This window comes from Gracilinanus agilis, chromosome 4 (genome assembly GCF_016433145.1).
Source record: "Gracilinanus agilis isolate LMUSP501 chromosome 4, AgileGrace, whole genome shotgun sequence".
Lineage (NCBI taxonomy): Eukaryota > Metazoa > Chordata > Mammalia > Didelphimorphia > Didelphidae > Gracilinanus > Gracilinanus agilis.
The window spans coordinates 169,146,664-169,164,930 of record NC_058133.1 but is presented as its reverse complement, the minus strand read 5'-3'; the positions used below and the strand labels follow the sequence as shown (position 1 = coordinate 169,164,930).

General features: G+C 39.6%; 1 protein-coding gene across 1 annotated transcript in view; it reads left to right on the top strand.

Moving 5' to 3' along the window:
• Positions 1 to 18,267, top strand: part of AQP10 (aquaporin 10) — a 39,111-nt gene that overhangs the window by 12,377 nt on the left and 8,467 nt on the right. The window contains exon 2 of the mRNA XM_044675050.1: positions 17,453 to 17,599. Within this exon, the coding sequence (XP_044530985.1) occupies positions 17,453 to 17,599 (147 nt within the window). The remainder of the gene's footprint in view (positions 1 to 17,452; positions 17,600 to 18,267) is intronic.

Sequence of the window (18,267 nt, the reverse complement as noted above, 5' to 3'; positions counted from 1 at the left end):
AGAACAATAAACCTTAAAGTACCCAATGATCTCAGCTTATCTAGAATTAGCTTTTTAATCAAATTTTAAGTACTCTTTTTTTTTTAAACCCTTACCTTCCATCTTAGAATCAAAACTGTGTATTGGTTCTAAGACAGAAGAATGGTAAGGGGTAGGCAATGGGGGTTAAGGGACTAATCCAGGGTCATATAGCTAGGAAATGTCTCAGGGCAGATTTGAACCTAGGACCTCCCATCTCAAGGCCTGGCTCTCAATCCACTGAGTCACCCAGCTGCCCCCTTAAGTAACTTTTAGTCTTAGAAGTTTCTCCCTTTGTATCAGAGGCCTCTCCCTGGGAGTCCAGTTCCTCCTTCCCTTGTGTCCACTGTAAAGCTAATCAATTCAACCTTCCTATCCTTTATTCCCCAAAAGGTATAAAAGACCCCAAATTCTTCAGGTTATTGGATAATTCCCTTTAAAGATGCGTTTCCTGTAGACATTGTTTCCTGAGTCCCAGAGCTTTGTCTCTGTGTAATATCTAGCATTTGACTGGACACCAGAGCATTGTCTTCCTTGTCTTGATTAAAGACTAGTTCTTTCTAACTACTTTGGTGGTTCTGTGTTTTTCAAGGTTGACAAAATAGTTTATATACATCTCTGTCTCCTGGATGATGCCTTCTTTGATTTAGGGAAGGGAGGGAAGGGCAGGGACACTTATTAATAAATTCTATTAACAAAAAAAAGAATAGACAAAAAAATAGAAAATCACTTTGATGGCTGGATGGAAGATGGATTGAAGTGGGGAGAAAGTTGAGATGAGGAAGCCAACCAATAGACTATTCCAATAGTCTAGGCAAGAGCTCATGAGGGCTCTCACTAGGTGGAGGCTGTGTGAATGAAGAGAAGGGGATGTGGACAAGATAGATGATGTGAAAGTAGAAATAATAGTCCTGAGCAAAATATTGGATAAATGGAGTAGCTGAGAGTGGAGACTCAAGAATGCCTCTGAGATTTCAAGCCTGCGTGAGAGGGACCATGGTGATGTCCTCAACAGCAATAGGAAAGTCTGGAAGAGAGGAGGATTTTTGGGGAAAGATAACGAATTCATTTGTAGATATGTTGAATTTTAGATTCTTATAGTACATCTTATTTGAGATGACCAGAAGACAGTTGCTAACACAAGACTGGAACTCATGAGAGAGATGAAGGCTAGATGTATAAATCTGGAGATCATCTGAATTAAGGTGATAACTGAAGCCATGGGAGCTGATGAGATTGCCATAGGACACAGTGTGGAGGAAAAGAGATCACCCAGGGTAGTCTTCATTATAATTGCTAGCATTATTTAGTACTTTAAGATTCACGAAATGATTGACATATATTATTTTATCTTCATAACAACTCTGGGCGGTAGAAACTATTATTATCTCCATTTTGCAGATGAAGAAACTGAGGCAAATGAAGATTAAATGATTTGCCCAGGGAGAAACAGCTAATAAGTGTTTGAGGTCAGATTTGAATTGAGATTTTCCTGACTCTGGGTCTCCTGATTCCATCCACAGAACCACCTACTGGCCTCTTTAAATTGTTCTGGTTCTGCTCTCTTCACGTCTACATCATTTCTTTACAAATCTTCCCAGGTTTCTATTGGCATAGAAATATTTCATTATATTCATATACCATAATTTATTCAGCCATCACTTAATTGGTGAATACTTCTTTTGGTTTCTAGTTCTTTGCTCTAACAGAATAAACAAACTGTGATATAAATATTTTGTATTTATAGATCCTTTTCCTCATTTATTGAACTTTAAGGGTGAGGTGGGGACTTGTGTGACAGATATAGTACTAGTAGTGACATCGCTGGGTTAAAGGATTTTTTTTTTAGTATAGTTCCAAATTTCTTTTCAGAATGATTGGATCAATTTACAGCTCCAACAACATTACATTAATCAGCCTGTTTTTCAGTAACATTTGTCATTTTCACCAATCTAAAGAGTGTGAGGAAGAACCTCAGAACTGTTTAAATTTGCCTTTTTCTAATTATTAGCAAGTTGGAACATTTTTACATATAGCTGTCGATATCTTGGATTTCTTTCTTTGAGAACTACCTAGTCATATATTCTCTGAACATTTATCTTTCGAGGAATGGTTCTTGTTCTTATATATTTGAACCAGTTCCTTCTATAGTTCAGTTGTCAGAGAAACTTGTTTCAATGACTTTTCCCCTCTAGTTGATTTTTCTTTCTAATTTTTAACTGAATTGACTTAGTTTGTGCAAAAACTTTAAATTTTTATATGATGAAAAGTGTTTTCTTTTCTTATGCCAAATGCTTTCATGCAGGTATAATATATATAATATATATTATATATAACATATATAATATATATATAATATAAGCAGCAGGTAATACCAGTGGGCAAGGCTCAAGGAGGTGCCGCTCTGCTAGGATGGAGAAGCTCCTTTCCTCCTTCCTCAGTGGAGGTGTGGCTTTCTTTCAGCTCACTTCTCCCTCAGAAGCAGAGCTTTCTTTGAAAGCCCAGAGAGGCTAAAAGGTGTCCAACAGTTTGAAAATGAAAGCAAAAGTTACCTGTATATTGCCTCCTACCAATCAAATGATGCTTACTCACCAACTCATATCTCAGGATGAATCTGGCCCTGACTATTAGTCATTTTTTCCTCCTAAAACACTAACCTCTCAAATATGCAGCTTGTCTCTAATTCAGTACATGCTAACAAATGGTTCATTTATTTATTTATTTATTTATTTATTTATTTATTTATTTATTCCTTTAATACTTTTTATTTTTTAGAAAAGTTAACATTGTTACATGATTCATGCTCTTACTTTCCCCTTCACCCCCCTTCACCCCCACCCCCCATAGCCGATGCACATTTCCACTGGTTTTAACGTGTGTAGCTCTGCCAGTTTCTCCTTTAGGAATTTGGATGCTATGCCATTTGGTGCATACATATTGAGCAATGTTATTTCCTCATTGTCTATACTGCCTTTTATCAAGATGTAATGACCTTCCCTATCTTTTTTAATCATATTTATTTTTACTTTGGCTTTGTCAGAAATCATGATCTCCACTCCTGCCTTCTTTTTCTCATTTGAAGACCAAAAGATTTTGCTCAAGCCCTTTACCTTAAAACTATATATGTCCACCCGCCTCATATGTGTTCCTTGTAGACAACATATGGTAGGGTTTTGGTTTCTAATCCACTCTGCTATTTGCTTGCGTTTTATGGGTGAGTTCATCCCATTCACATTCAGAGTTATAATGATCAGTTGTGTATTCCCCAACATTTTGGTATCCTCTCCTAGTTCTACCCCTTCTTCTTACACTATTTCCTTTTAAACCAGTGGTTTGCTTTAAGCCAGTAACCTTTGTCCCCTCCCTTGATTTACTTCCTTTTCTACCCCCTCCCTTGTTATTCTCCTCTTTTTTATTTTTAAGGCCTAATGAATTCCCTTCCCCTTCTTCTCCCCTCCCTTTTTTGACCTCCTCATTCCCCTGTTCCCCTTGGTTTATCTTTTCTGACAGAAAGGATAAACCAAGGGGAGCAGGGAGTGAGGAGAAAGTCTATCCTATTTTTCTTATTCAAGTTTCTCTTGTTGTCCTCTACTATTTACCCCCCTCTTTCCCACCCCTCATATCATCTTCAACCATATAGTACTCCTACCTCTCCCTATGAATAATTCTTCTAATTACTATAATAGTGAAAACTAGAATAGTGATTAGAGTTCATAACAGAGAATTACACATAACAGTTCTCCACATAGGAATACAAATAATTAGATCTTATTGAAGCCCTTAAAGAGGCAAATTTAAAAAATAAGAGTTTTCTTTCTTTCCCCTCTGTTTCTTATTTACCTTTTCATGTTTCTCTTGATTTTTGTGGTTGGCTATCGAACTTTCCATTTGTCCTGGACTTTTCTGTGTAAATACTTGGAAATCTTCTATCTTGTTGAATGCCCATACTTTCCCCTGGAAGTATATAGTCAGTTTTCATGGGTAGTTGATCCTTGGTTGTAGACCCAGTTCTCTTGCCTTTCTGAATATCATATTCCAAGCCTTGAGGTCTTTTAGCGTGGAGGCTGCCAGATCCTGTGTGATCCTGATTGGTGCTTCTTGATATCTGAATTGTCTCTTTTTGGCTTCTTGTAAAATTTTTTCTTTTACTTGGAAGCTCTTGAATTTGGCTATTATATTCCTGGGGGTTGTCTTTTCAGGGTCTAGTGTAGAGGGTGATCTATGGATCCTTTCGATGTCTATATTGCCCTCTTGTTGTAGAACTTCAGGGCAATTTTGCTGAATAATTTCTTTTAGTATGGAATCCAAATTTCTATTAATTTCTGCTTTTTCAGGAAGACCAATGATCCTCATATTGTCTCTTCTAGACCTGTTTTCTTGGTCTGTCACTTTCTCATTGAGATATTTCATGTTTCCTTCTATTTTATCAGTCTTTTGATTTTGTTTTATTTGTTCTTGCTGTCTTGAGAGATCATTAGCTTTCTAATTGCTCAATTCTAGCCTTTAGAGTCTGGTTTTCGGCTATAATCTTTTGGTTTTCCTTTTGAATCTGGTCTGTTTGGTTCTTCAAGGCTTCCAGTTGGTCATTTCTGGTCTTCAATTTGCTTATCAATTCATTTGATTTCTAAGCCTCACTTTCTAATTGTGAAATTCTGCCTTTTAAACTGTTATTTTCTTATCAGATTCCTGCCATGTTTCTCATAATCTCAGATTTGAACTCTTCAACAGCTTGTGACCAGTTTTCATCATTTTGGGAAGGTTTGAATGTGATTGCTTGTTTGTTCTCCTCTTCTGTTTGCTCTGTTGTCTGGATTTTCTCTGTTTAAAAGTTGTCGAGTGTTAAAGATTTCTTCTTGTTGATCTTTCTCTTCTGGGGTTCCTGATTCTGGCTTTCCATTGTTAGCCCAGCACCTTCTCAGCTTTATCCTCACACTCAGGGTCTGTCTGCACTCAAGGTCTGTGTTCAAAATTCGCGCTTTCTTTAGCCTCTTGGGGTCTTAAATCTAGCTGCTCTCAGGAGCAGGCCCTAGAGCCGCCAATGACTTAATGGGTGCCCCAAACTTGCTCTAACTCTTTTGAGCTGGCTTTGGCACTGTAGGTGGTGTGTGTGGGGGAGGGGGTTGCTCAGCTTGCAATTTAGTGAGAGCTGTTTCACCTCTTTATAGCATGGAAATGCCTGAACCCACGTACCTTCAACTCTGTGCCCTATTGTGGGGTCCAAATTCAAGAGCTTCGTTCGTCTGGATTTGTTTTTATGTCCCCTTGAGAAGTCCTATATGTTTTGGTTAGGAGAGGTTAAGCAGCTGCTTTTTACTCTGCTGACATCTTAACCAGGAAGGCCATTGAATCCTAACAAATGGTTTTAAAATTATAATATAGAACCTTACATCTGCATCTAGGTGGTACAGATAGAGTGGCAGGCCAGGAGTCAGGAAGGTTCATCTTCCTGATTTCAAATATGACCTCAGACATTTATTTACCAGCTGTGTGATCCTGAGCAAGTCACCTCACCCTGTCAGCCTCAGTTTCCTCATCTGTAAAATGGTCTGGGGAAGGAAATGGCAAATCACTCCAGTATCTATGCCAAGAAAACTTCAAGTGGAGGTCATGAAGAGTTGGACATGACTGAAAAAACGACTGAACAACAAAAACTTTAAATTTACTTCTCTGGATTTCTCTGGCTCTTCCTAGTCCTAAAGCCATTGCCAGAGTTTAAATACACAGAATTATCATTGTATTAAATGTTCATCTGTATTTTAATACAAGATCTGCATTTGGAGAAATCATTTAAAAAGCTATCATTTGCAAAAATAATAGTTTTATAATCGCCAAATCTGACAAACCAGGATCACGGAGGGAAATCAGGGAGAATTGTTTTTGGTTTTTCTAGCATCCATCTTTCCCCTACAGAATGGGAAAAACAGAAAGGATACATAATTGGAGAGTAGATCTCAGACCCCATGTCGACTCCACTGAAAACAGAGGGGAAGATGTCCAAAGTGGGCTTATTAAAAGCCCTACGTCTGCCTACATCTTGGATGGTTGCTGGTCTCCTCTGGAATTCTGTCCCCAACTTCTACAACTTGCCCTTGCAATTACTATTTTATTTATCTTTTTCATAGAGTATAGATGAATGTCATCTTATCTTTAAAACTATTTAAAGAATTTTGAGTTCCAAATTCTTTCCCTCCTTCTACTCCCTTCCCCTCCCACCGAGAGAACACCATGTGAAGTTATACAAAGCATATTTCTAAATTAGATATGTTGCAAAAAACCAAACCAACTCAAGAAAAATAAAGGGTAAAAAATATGCTTCAATCTTCACACAGAATTCTTCAGTCCTCTCTCTGAAGGTAGATAACATTTTCCACCATTAATCCCTTGGAATTATTGTGAATCATCATATTGATCAGAGTAGCTAACTCTTTCATAGATGGGTATCATGACCTTATTGCTGTTACTGTGTACAATATTCTCCTGCTTCTGCTCACTTCACCTTGCTTCAGTTCATCGAAGTCTTTCCACGTTTTTCTGAAACCATCCCCTTTGTCATTTCCTAAAGCACAATAGTATTCCATCACAATCACATGCTACAACTTGTTCAGCCATTCCCAAATTGATGGGCATCCTCTCAGTTTCTAATTCTTTGCCACCACAAAAAGAGCTGCTATACGTATTTTTGTGCATATAGGTCTTTTTTTCTTTTTCTTTTATCTCTTTGATACAGACCAAGAAGTGGTATTGTTGAGTCAAAGGAGGCAACAGTCTTATTGCCCTTTGGGCATGGTTCCAAATTGGTCTCCAAAATGGTGGGACCAGCACTGTTGGTAAAGATGTGAATTGGTTCAACCATTCTGGAGACCAATTTAGAACCATTATTGTATCTTTAAAAAACACCACAACAAAACCCAAATGCAACAAACCCTTACCTTCTATCTTAGTATCAATACTGTATATTGGTTCCAAGACAGAAGACTGGTAAGGGCTAGGCAATGGGGGTTAAGTGACTTGCCCAGGGTCACACAGCTAGGAAGTGTCTGAGGCTATAGCCTCAGATCTGAGCCACCTAGCTGCTCCCATTATTATTGTATCTTTAAGAGCCCAATGAGATATTGTGGGAAAAGCATAACTAGTACTAGCACATGTACAAAGAGCTTCTGATAGCATTTCCTCATGAGGAAGGGTTGTGATGATACGTGATGGAAGTGACTCGAGACGTTCTATAACTTCCTAGTCTGTTAACTATATTGTTAAGAGAAACCTTTTCTGATGGTCTACTTAACTTGGGGTCCTTTCAAAAGGCCTTAGTCTGGACAGCTAGGCAGCTCAGCGGATTGAGAGCCAGGCCTGGGGTAGGGAGGACTTGGGTTCAAACCTGGCCTCAGACACTATGTGTGACCTTGGCCAAGTCCCTTAACCCCAATTGCTTAGCCCTTACCACTCTTCTATCTAAGAAATGATATTCAAATAGAAGGTAAAGGTTTTTTTATTTAGGGAAGAAAAAAGACCTTAGTCAGCCTTAGTCATCATTTTCAGCCCCTTGATATTGCTGGATCTCTTTGACCCTTACCAATAGAGTCAAGTGAGAAATGATGCTGTAAACAGAGAGGCCTTAGGCTTCCCTCACCAAGGCCAACGTGTGCTCCTGAATACAGGCCTGGGTTCTCTTCCTGCCTTGGTGTTTGTGCTTTCATTTTAGGTAAAGGGATTGAAAACCGTGACATTGGGAATTTTAAAAGGTTCAGGAGAGAAAGTGATATACCAGTGTTCCAGTGTCTGGGTGCCTCAGTGACCTGAGGAGCCAGAAGGGACTGTCAGCAGTAATGTTTAGGAACCAGTTTGGTGTTAGCTGAGATAAGGACTCATTTGTTAGTGTTGCCACCATAAGATGGGAAGTTGGTGGGATGTATGCTATGTAGGAACTGTGGGAAGAGTGAATCCACTCTTCCAAGAAATGATGTGGGATAGAGAAAAGTTTGCCTCTGAAGTACCTCTTATCTCTGGGCCTGGCTCTCAATCCACTAAACCCCTTACAGTTGCCACCTGTACTTTTGTTCTATCCAGAGTTTGTGAAGATCTGATAAGTTTAGTTAGTATATTCTGGAAAGACTCTTTTCTGTGATGACTGAAGAGGTGACAAAGAAAAAGGACTAATCTATCTCAAACCTACCTTATTTCCAGAGAGATTAAATATAATTATTTTCTTGAGGGATCTAAGATTTATAAGAGACTTTAATCAGTGTCTGGAGGTATGGAAAGGTGAAATTTTATTTCTGGAAGTGAAGTCATCTCCTTTTATAGTGTTATATTGAATCTCTGGGAGCCAGGAATTCACACTGTGATTGACAGGTGGATCCGTTGGATGTCGGAATGTTCCCAGAGAGGCGTGAGGACACAGGAGAGGGCAGTTGGCCCAGAGGGGTATAAAACCACCCTGGCAGCCCTGGCAGGGGTTCCTTTCTTTCCCTGAGACCTGAGATCAGTGGATCCTGGTCTTTTGTGGGATTAAGACTTGCAGACTCAGCTTTGCAAGCTCCTCCTGTTTCTTCCTGTAACATCAACAACCTGTACCCAGACCATCATCTCTGATTCTACTGCCCCTAGAAATTAGGAAATCCATCATCTTGGTTACCTAGGTTTCCCAGGGCCCCCGGAGGGATCCAGGAAGTGGGCAGGAGAAGAAGAAGAGGGTGAAAAGGGGTGGGTATCTCAAACTGGTTAGGTTTATTATCTAGTGAAGAAGAAGTTGAAACATTTTACAGCAGTTTGCCTGCTCTGGTGTGGCTCTGGCCAGGCTGTACCAGAGAGAAGCTAACCATCCTAATTCATTTACTTGCCTACAGTTTAGAGATTCAACATTATCATTTTAATTAGGGTCTCCCAATACCTCTATCCAATCCCATTATCCTTATTGGTTAAATACAATCAAAGTTTAAAGTACCTTCCCCTAAGTGGTTATTCAAAGCTTCTTTGGGAAGGGAGAGATGCAGTCAGATACCAAGCTAAAGAGCCCATTATATAATATCAATTAACCCTAGGTGGGTCCTGAAGGGATATCATCCATTGACCTAAAGGATCCTGCCTGGGCAACTGTTATAAAGGAGGGCGGTGTCATCCCATCCTCTTTCTATACTTCATCTACATACATCTAGTAGAGGAGAAGTATCATTATAACAATAGTGAAAAACAGATAACTCTTGCTATGATCTTTCTTATAGGTAAAATATTACAAGTAATTATCTCTGACTTTGTTTTATTATTGATTTAATTTTTAATGAATTGTAAATGAGTAACTACCTTTGGAAAAGGAACGGGCATGGAGGTTCAAGACACCAGATTAATTAGTGATAAAGAGGTCACAATCATATTAATTAGAAAGGGAACATCCAAATATACCCTAGAGCACTTTAGATTTTGGGATGATAAACTTTTATTTTATTTTTTTGATTGATTTATTTTTAAAAGTTTTTCCCATGGTTGTATGATTCATATTTTCTCCCTCCCCTCATCCTTCCCTCTTCCTGGAGTTGGTAGGCAATTCCATTGGGTTATTTATACATATATTACCACTCGAAATCTATTTCTTTATTCTTCATCCTTGTAACGGAGCAATCTTTTAAAACCAAAACCCCAAATCACATACCCATATAAACAAGCGATAAATAACATGTTTTCATCTGTATTTCTGCTCCCACAGTTCTTTCTCTGGATGTGGATAGCATTCTTTCTCATAAGTTCCTCAGAATTGTCCTGGAGCATTGCATTGCTGCTAGTAGAGAAGTCCATTACCTTTGATCATGGGATGATAAAGTGAAATATAAGAATATATCAAGTGTAAAGCCGAGGTACAAGTGAATGGGGTTGATACCACCTTCCGTTCTGCATCTGCATCCCTGGGAAGCGCCCATGCTTGAACGTATTCTTCTTAATCCATAACGGCAGACTATTGCTGAGACATCATTCTGACTCCTTGACTCTGCCCCTCTCTGCTGATGATGACCAAGGTCACTATGTTTGTTGCTCTACATTCTGTTTGCTAGCCTTGGCCTCTGTCCGTCTTATTCATAGTCCCCCTCAAATGTCAAAGGCATTCTGGGAAGTTTTACCTCAGGGTCAAGTCTGAAATTGCCTCAGAGTTTAGAGAATGCTGGAAAGGGGACTGCCCTTCTGACAAGCCGCTTTGCCCTAGTCTCCTCCTGCTTTGTGTCCAAGTCTGTTGGCAGAGCTTTAAAAGGTGGATTACCTGTGGATAACATCAAGATCCATGACACCACTGAAAAACATTAAGCAACTTCTCCAATTCATGGAATTTTTCTCCAATGATGCTAAATAGTATTTGAACATGGTGAATGTTACAGTTGTGTGTGTTTTGCCTTCTTTATTTTCTTTTTCAATATTTTCTTTTTTCCAATTACAATTGTTGAACAATTCTTAGCAGTCATTTTTAAAATTTGAATTCCAAGGTTTCTCCCTCCCCCTCCTTGAGAAGGCAAGCAATTTGATATAGGTTATATACGTGCAGTCAGGCAAAACATATTTCCATATTCATCATGTTATGAAAGAAAACACTGACCAAAAACAATCAAGTTACCAACAGTATGCTTCAGTATGCATTCAGACTCCCCCTAGAGGTGAAGAGACTTTTTTTTTAAAACACTTAACCTTCTGTCTTAGAATCAATACTGTGTATTGGTTCCTAAGCAGAAGAATGATAAAGGCTAGGCAATGGGGGTTAAGTGATTTGCTCAAGGTCACCCAGCTAGGAAGTGTCTGAGGGCAGATTTGAACCGAGGATCTCTAGGCCTGGCTCTCAATCCACTGAGCTGCCCAACTGCCCCTCAGAATTATCTCAGATCTTTGCGTGGTTGAGAATAGCTAAATCACTCACAGTTGATCATTATAGAATATTGTTGTAACTGTGTACAATGTTCTCCTGGTTCTGTTCCTTTCACTTTGTATGAGTTCATTTAAGTCTTTCCCATTTTTTTCCCCTGAAAACATTCTGTCATTTCTTATAGCTCAAAACTCTTCTGTAATAATCATATACCACAACTTGTTCAATTGACGGACATCCCCTCAATTCCAAAAAGAACGACTATAAATATTTTTGTACTTATAGGTCCTTTTCCTTAAAAAAAATCTCTTTGGGATATAGACCTCGTGGTATTGCTAGTTCAAAGGCTATGTACAGTTTTATAGCCTTTTGAACATTATGTAAAGGAAAGTATTGGGAGGACTCTGATCACAAATGGAAACTCTGGTGCCCCTTGTGGTCAGCTGGAAAAGCTAGCAATTGAGGTGGGGGTGGGGGTGGGGGAAGACAAAAAGGGAGGTGGGATGTCCCCTGGGCTGTCAAGGCAAAAGAGAAAGGAGACAGTTGGCTCAGTAGGTGTGATGTGTGAGAGTCAGCTGGTGGAGAGAAAGTTAGATAAACTGAGGCAAGACTGGATTTTTGGGCTCTGGACTTTCAAGTTGGGGGCTGACTGGGAGGACCACATGACTGCTTCGGAACACCAAGCTAAATGGAGAAACTAGATTAGAGTAAATCTTCCATAAAAGCTATTTACCTCCTCTCTTTCATCCTTCTCCCCTTTTCCTTTCTGATTAATAAAATAATAAAATCCATGGCTAGTCTCACAATTTTAATCTTACAACATAGTTCCAAATTGCTCTCTGGAATGGGTGGATCAGTTCACAACTCCACCAATAGTGCATTAGTGTCCCAATTTTCCCACATTCCCTCATTTGTCATTTTTCTTTTCTGTCATATAGGTGTGGAGTGGTACCTCAGAGTTGTTTTGATATGCATTTCTCTAATTGATAATGATTTAGACCAGTGGTTCCCAAACTTTTTTGGCCTACCGCCCCCTTTCCAGAAAAAATATTACTTAGCGCCCCCTGTCACATACTATCACCACCCCTTACAGTTATCAGTTATTCTCAGCTCCCAAATGCACCTGTGGCCATCACTACCTCCCTGGATCACTTCAGCACCCACCAGGAGGCGGTGGCACCCACTTTGGGAATCACTGATTTAGAACATTTTTTCATATCAGTGTACAATTCGTTTTTTTTTTTTAACCCATACCACCTGTCTTAGAATCAATACTGTATATGTTCTAAGGCAGAACAGTAAGGGCCAGGCAATTGGGTTTAAGTGACTTGTCCAGGGTCACACAGCTAGAACCTCCTGCTTTAGGCCTGGCTCTCAAACCACTGAGCCACCTAATTGCACCCCAGTGTACAATTCTTAATGAATACCAAGGAAAGATAGAGGTTAAAGATTTTGAGTGTGATTCCAGAGGTCCAGCCGAACCCATTGAATGAATACTTTGCTTTCCTTCAGGCAAGACATATCAAGCATGAAACTCTCAAGGGAAAAGAGGTGGATATGTATACCAAGAGACTCAATGAAAGCACAAAAATCAGAACTCAGTGGAAAGAACATATTCAAAGCAATTGCTACGTAAGTCATATCCATCTTTTTTTTTTAAACCCTTACTTTCTGTCTTAGAATCAATACTGTATATTGGTTCCAAGGCAGAAAAGTGATGAGGGATAGACAATGTGAATGAAGTGACTTGCCCAGGGTCACACAGCTAAGAAGTATCTGAGACCAGATTTGTACCTAGGACCCCCTGCCTCTGGCCCTGGCTCTCAATCCACTGAGCTACCTTACCTAGCTACCCTTGTTACCAGTCTAAACACAGACTTTCAGATCTGTAAAATAGACCATAATAAATTGGGATAGCATCCAAACAAAAACATACAATATTAATGAAGTATACTCATCACCCTGAGGTAACTATGAAAAAAATTAAATCTTTTTCATCAAAAAGGAGAAGGAGTATTGATAGACATTCTTATAGCACATGACAAACAGGTTAAAAACTTCTAGAAATACTTTTGAAATAAGCAGTCATAATTTCGCAAAGCGAAAGTAAATAGATTTACTGAGAGTTGGAGTCTATGAAATGGCTAATCCATCAACCAGTTAGTCATTCAATCAGCAAAGATCCAAACACTGGATGAAAAGGTCCCTCTAGGTGATATCTGCATGAACTCAATCAATAATATGTTGACAAATATTGAATAATGGGTTGAGTCATGGAAATTTGTTTATAGAATTAGAGGAGTTTACGATGGCAATTCAAGATCAGGTCAGCAGAAATTATGTCTGGATTATCTTAATGATTTTGCATTTATTGGTCAATGCTGTTAATACAGGAAATGGTAGAAACCATGTGACATACCAGGACAATTAGGTGGCACAGCCTGGATAGAACCCTGGACCTAGACCCCAGAAGACTCATCTTCATGAGTTCAAATTTGACTTTAGACTCTTTACTAGCTGTTTGACCCTGCACAGGTCATTTAACCTCATTTGCTTCAGTTCCTCATCTATAAAATGATCTAGAGAAGGAAAAGGCAAACCACTCTAGCATTTTTACCAGGAAAAGCCCCAAATGGGATTATGGAAAGGTGGACAAGACTGAACAACAACAATTGTATAACACATCACTGAAAGCTGTATAAATTTAGCACCCACAAAATATCCTGGTGGCTAGAATCATAACTTGAACAGAAACTTGCTAGTAAATATGAATGTCAAAAGATCTTTGAGAATTCAACAAATAAATGGTAGTAGAACCAAAATCATAAGCACAAACAGAACAATTGCCCCCAGTTGCATGGATATAACATTGATTTAAAAACATTCATAAAGGGGGCAGCTGGGTGACTAAGTGGCTTGAGAACCAGGCCTAGAGATGGGAGGTCCTAGGTTTAAATCTGGCCTCAGACACTTACTAGCTGGGTGACCCTGGACAAGTCACTTAACCCCCATTGCCTAGCCCTTACCACTCTTCTGCCTCGGAACCAATACATAGTATTGAATCTAAGATGGAAGATAAGAGTTTAAAATAAACAAATAAATAAATAAATAAATAAAATACTCATAATATCCAAATTAAATAGAGAAGCTTCCAGAATATAGAGACCCTGCAGAAGAAATAAAAATGTGGGAACATTTTTGATGAACATAGCATCACACAATCCTCTTTGCTATTGAAATCATCCTGAAGATATTTTCAGTGAGATAAAGATGAGCTTTTATCTTAATTGTTTTATTCAGTTACAGAAGAACAGTTATGATTATCCACATGTGTAATAGTTCTACAGAACATTAAAAGTAAAATAATTATAGCAGAAGAGTGCTTTGTTTCAGGATAACTCAGATCTGAGCTCCATTGAAAAAGATGAGAGTAAGATAAATAACAATGATAATGGTACTTCACTTATATGGCAATTTGGGAGGACTTTGTCGGATTATAATAGCAATAGGATCTCCACCTGGCTCATTTTCTTTCTTTGTAACCTAGGGAGAAGCTGGTTGAGACACCATTATTTAATTAATTATAAACTAAGGAGCGGAAAAAGTGTAATACATAATTTAACCACAAGTTGGTGTTACCCTCAGGCCACCAGCCAAGTGGCAGAGTCACAAGGCATTCAATGTGGGCCACTAGATTCCCAAGAAGCAAGTAAGGATAATAAGTAAGGATGTGGCAGATAGGTGGCACAGATAGAGTGGCAAGCCTGAAGTCAGGAAGATTCATCTTCTTGAATTCAAATCTGGCCTCAGAAACTTCCTAGCTTTGTCTATGTGATATGTATAAAATAAACTGGAGAAGGAAATAGCAAATCATTACAATATTTTTGCCAAGAAAACCCCAAATGGGGTTACAAAGAATGAGACAAACTGAAATGACTGAACAACTATCCGAGGGTGAGATTTGAATCCATTTCTTGTGGGCCGAAAACCCAGTATTCTATCATTAGACCATCCACTTCCAGCTATTCTAGTTTCAATACCAGGCTAAAAAGTTTGAACAGGCATTAGGAAACCTCTAAAGGCTTTTATCAGAAATTTGACATATTCTGATCTGTGTAATGCTTAAAATTCTTTCAAGAGACTGATTTTGTGTAAAAATATCAATTTATGATTAGGCTAGAATTTAATAAATTTCTAGGTGATAATAAAGTGATAAATCATTGACCCTCTTGATGACCAATGACCCTGCAGGTCTGGCAGGCAGATCTATAAATACACTTTGGGACTTCATTATTCAGCCCCTTCCTAGGACATTCCAGGACATCTCTAACTGGTAAATAGCTAAGTATGAAATGGTCCACCAAACTATCCACCCCTTCCCAAACTAGAGGTGATGAAGCTCATGTAGGCAGGGAGAGAATCCTTGTCTCTCCTTTCTATTAAGCAAATTCTGATAAAAGAAAAGATGTTCTTTGGATTCTTAAAAATAAAGAAAATACAAAAAGTAGTAGACTGGATCAGATCTCTGACCCAGAATCCAGACACAGGATTACAAAGAAATTCTCACAATTAATATATATTAAAAAAATTATCACATCTGTATGTTAGCAAAATTAGGCCATAAATGGTATGGATAGACAGAAGAACGGAAAGACCCGACAATCATCTATTAATTATTAAGTCCTCATGATATGTCATGTACTCTGCTAGATTAGGGGTATAAAGATAAAAATTAAGCAATTCCTTCCCCAAGAGAGTTTACATTCTATCGAGTAAGATAATGTGGATACAAATAAGTGAATACAAAATATACATAAAATAGACACAAAGTCATAATGTAGGGCGGAAGGAGGGTCCTAATAATTCTAGGCCTGTGATGGTGAACCTTTTAGAAAACATGTGATGTGCCCCACCCCACCCCCAGACTGCCTGTTGTGTTTTGTCCACTCCCCCAGACTGAGTGCTCTGCATGCCACCCCCACTCCTTACCCCAGACAAAGGAGGGAGAAAGAGAGGGGAGTGGCCTGGGTGCTCCTCTCAGGGGAGGGAGTAAGCTCTTCCATTGGGCTGCTGGGCAGAGGGCCAGGGAGGGGCAGTGGAGAGGGGGAAGGGGGCAGCTCTGCCTGAGTCCTTCTGGCGGTTGATGGCATGTATCCAGAGAGGTCTCTGCATGCCATCTTTGGCATGTGTGCCAAAGGTTCGCCATCACAGTTCTAGGAGGTGGTGTTTGATCTGAGTCCAGACTGGAAGCCATAGATTCTAAGATGCTGAGATGAAGAAAGAATTCTTTGCAAGCAAAGGGGGATAGTGGATGTGAAAGCATGGATTGAGACCAGAGATAGAATGTATAAGGAGAGCAAGTAGATCAGTTTGCCTGGAATGGAAAATTCATGAAGAAAGGCCTAGAATATAAAATATGAACATAGTATTACATTAGAAGGCTTGGACCTGACAATAGACAAGAAGAGGGGCCAGATACAAGAAAGATATGAAAATAGAAACAACAGGGTTAGGGGCAGGCATGTGGCTCAGTGGCTAGAGATAGTTTATTTTATACAGTTGTTTGTATATTGTCTTCCCCACTAGACTAAGAGCTCAGGACTTGCCCAGGGTCACACAGACATTTGAATTCAGTGAGATGAGATTTCTTGACTCTAGACTCAGGACTCCATATATTTGACTACCTAGCTGCCCCTATGATTGACTACAATTTTGGGAATTATTTATTGTTCAGTCATACTCTACTCTTCATTGACCTTATTTGCAATTTATTTGCAAAGATAAGATACTGAAATGGTTTGCCGTTTTCTTCTCTAGCTCATTTTATAAATGAGAAAACTGAGGACGACAGGTTTAAGTAACTTGCCCAGGGCAGGCCCAATTCTCTCTCTCTCTCTCTCTCTCTCTCTCTCTCTCTCTCTCTCTCTCTCTCTCTCTCTCTCTCAGGATTCAGCTGCTATCTCCATTCCTACTGGAGTCTTAGAATACAATAATGGTTTCCATTTATATAGTTCTTTTTTTTATTGGCTCCAAGGCAGAAGAGTGGCAAGTGTAGACAATGGGGGGGGGTCAAGTGACTTGCCCAGGGTCACACAGCTGGGAAATGTCTGAGTCCAGATTTGAACCTAGGACCTCCCGTCTCTAGGCCTGGCTCTCAATCCTCTGAGCTACCCAGATCCCTCCCCCCCAAAAAAAAATATAGTTCTTGACATATTTAATCACAACAAACTCATGAGATAGGTTGAACAAGTATTATTATCTCCATTTTACAAATGAGGAAATTCACTTCAAAAAGGTTAATAGACTTGCCCAAAGGAAGTGAGAATGCTGAGCCTCAAGCCCAGGTCTGTCACTAAGTGTTCCCTCACTATAAGATGCTGCTGCCCTAAAGTAACCTTCCTCTGATCTGAGAGGGCTGAGAGTCTGAACAAAAGGGAGCCTAAAACAATCCAGGCACGTAGTTGGGGTAGTGGTACCAGGAAAACTCTTAACTCCACCCATTATTGAGAGTGATTAGCATAACTTAATTGGTTTTAAAGTCTCTTTGTTATCTTTGGCTATGTAGCCTTAGCTGAGCAAATACAGTTGAGTGATCTGTAGGAGAGAAGTTGTCCTTTTGGGCTTCCACGGACATCTCTCGTCATGACTCAGTCCCCATTCCTGGCCCAGGTCAAATCCTGGATCCAAATTCGCAACCTTCTAGTCCGACAGTGCTTGGCTGAATTCCTGGGTGTCTTTGTGCTTATGGTAGGTGGGACTCAATGGGAAAAAAGGGAGAAGAGTGGGAAAGGAAATGATGTGACCCTATCTCCCCATCTTTTCTGTTCCTTTTCTCTTCTTTATTGTCTTTTTCTACCTCTTGACATCTCTCCAATTTTCTCTGATTATCTCCTGTACTGCACTGTTCATTGCTTCTCTTCTATTCTGCCTCATCTTTCCTTTTCTTTTCTCTCGTCTTCTTTCTTCTCCCTTCATTTCTTCCTTGGCTCTTTCTTTCTCCCTCTGTGTCTCCCCTTCCCACCCTATTTCTCTCGAGGTGTTCCCTAATTCCCCACCCCTTCCCCCCAATTTCTTCCAATCTTTCCTTTCTCTTCCTTCCTCTCATCTTGCTTTTTTCCCTTCCCTCTCTTCACCAATTCTATCTTTTCTCCTTATTCTTTCTATTCCTCCTTTACTCTGTTCTTCCTTCTTTTTTTCTACTGATCTCTCCTCTTCTTCTCCTCTTCCTCTCCTCTCCTCTTCCTCTTCTTCTCTTCCTCTCCTCTTCCTCTCCTCTCCTCTTCCTCTTCTTCTCCTATTCCTCTCCTCTTCTTCTCCTCTGTCTCTCCTCTCCTCTTCCTCTCCTCTCCTCTTCCTCTTCTTCCCCTCTTCCTCTCTTCTCCTCTTCCTCTTCTTCCCCTCTTCCTCTCTTCTCC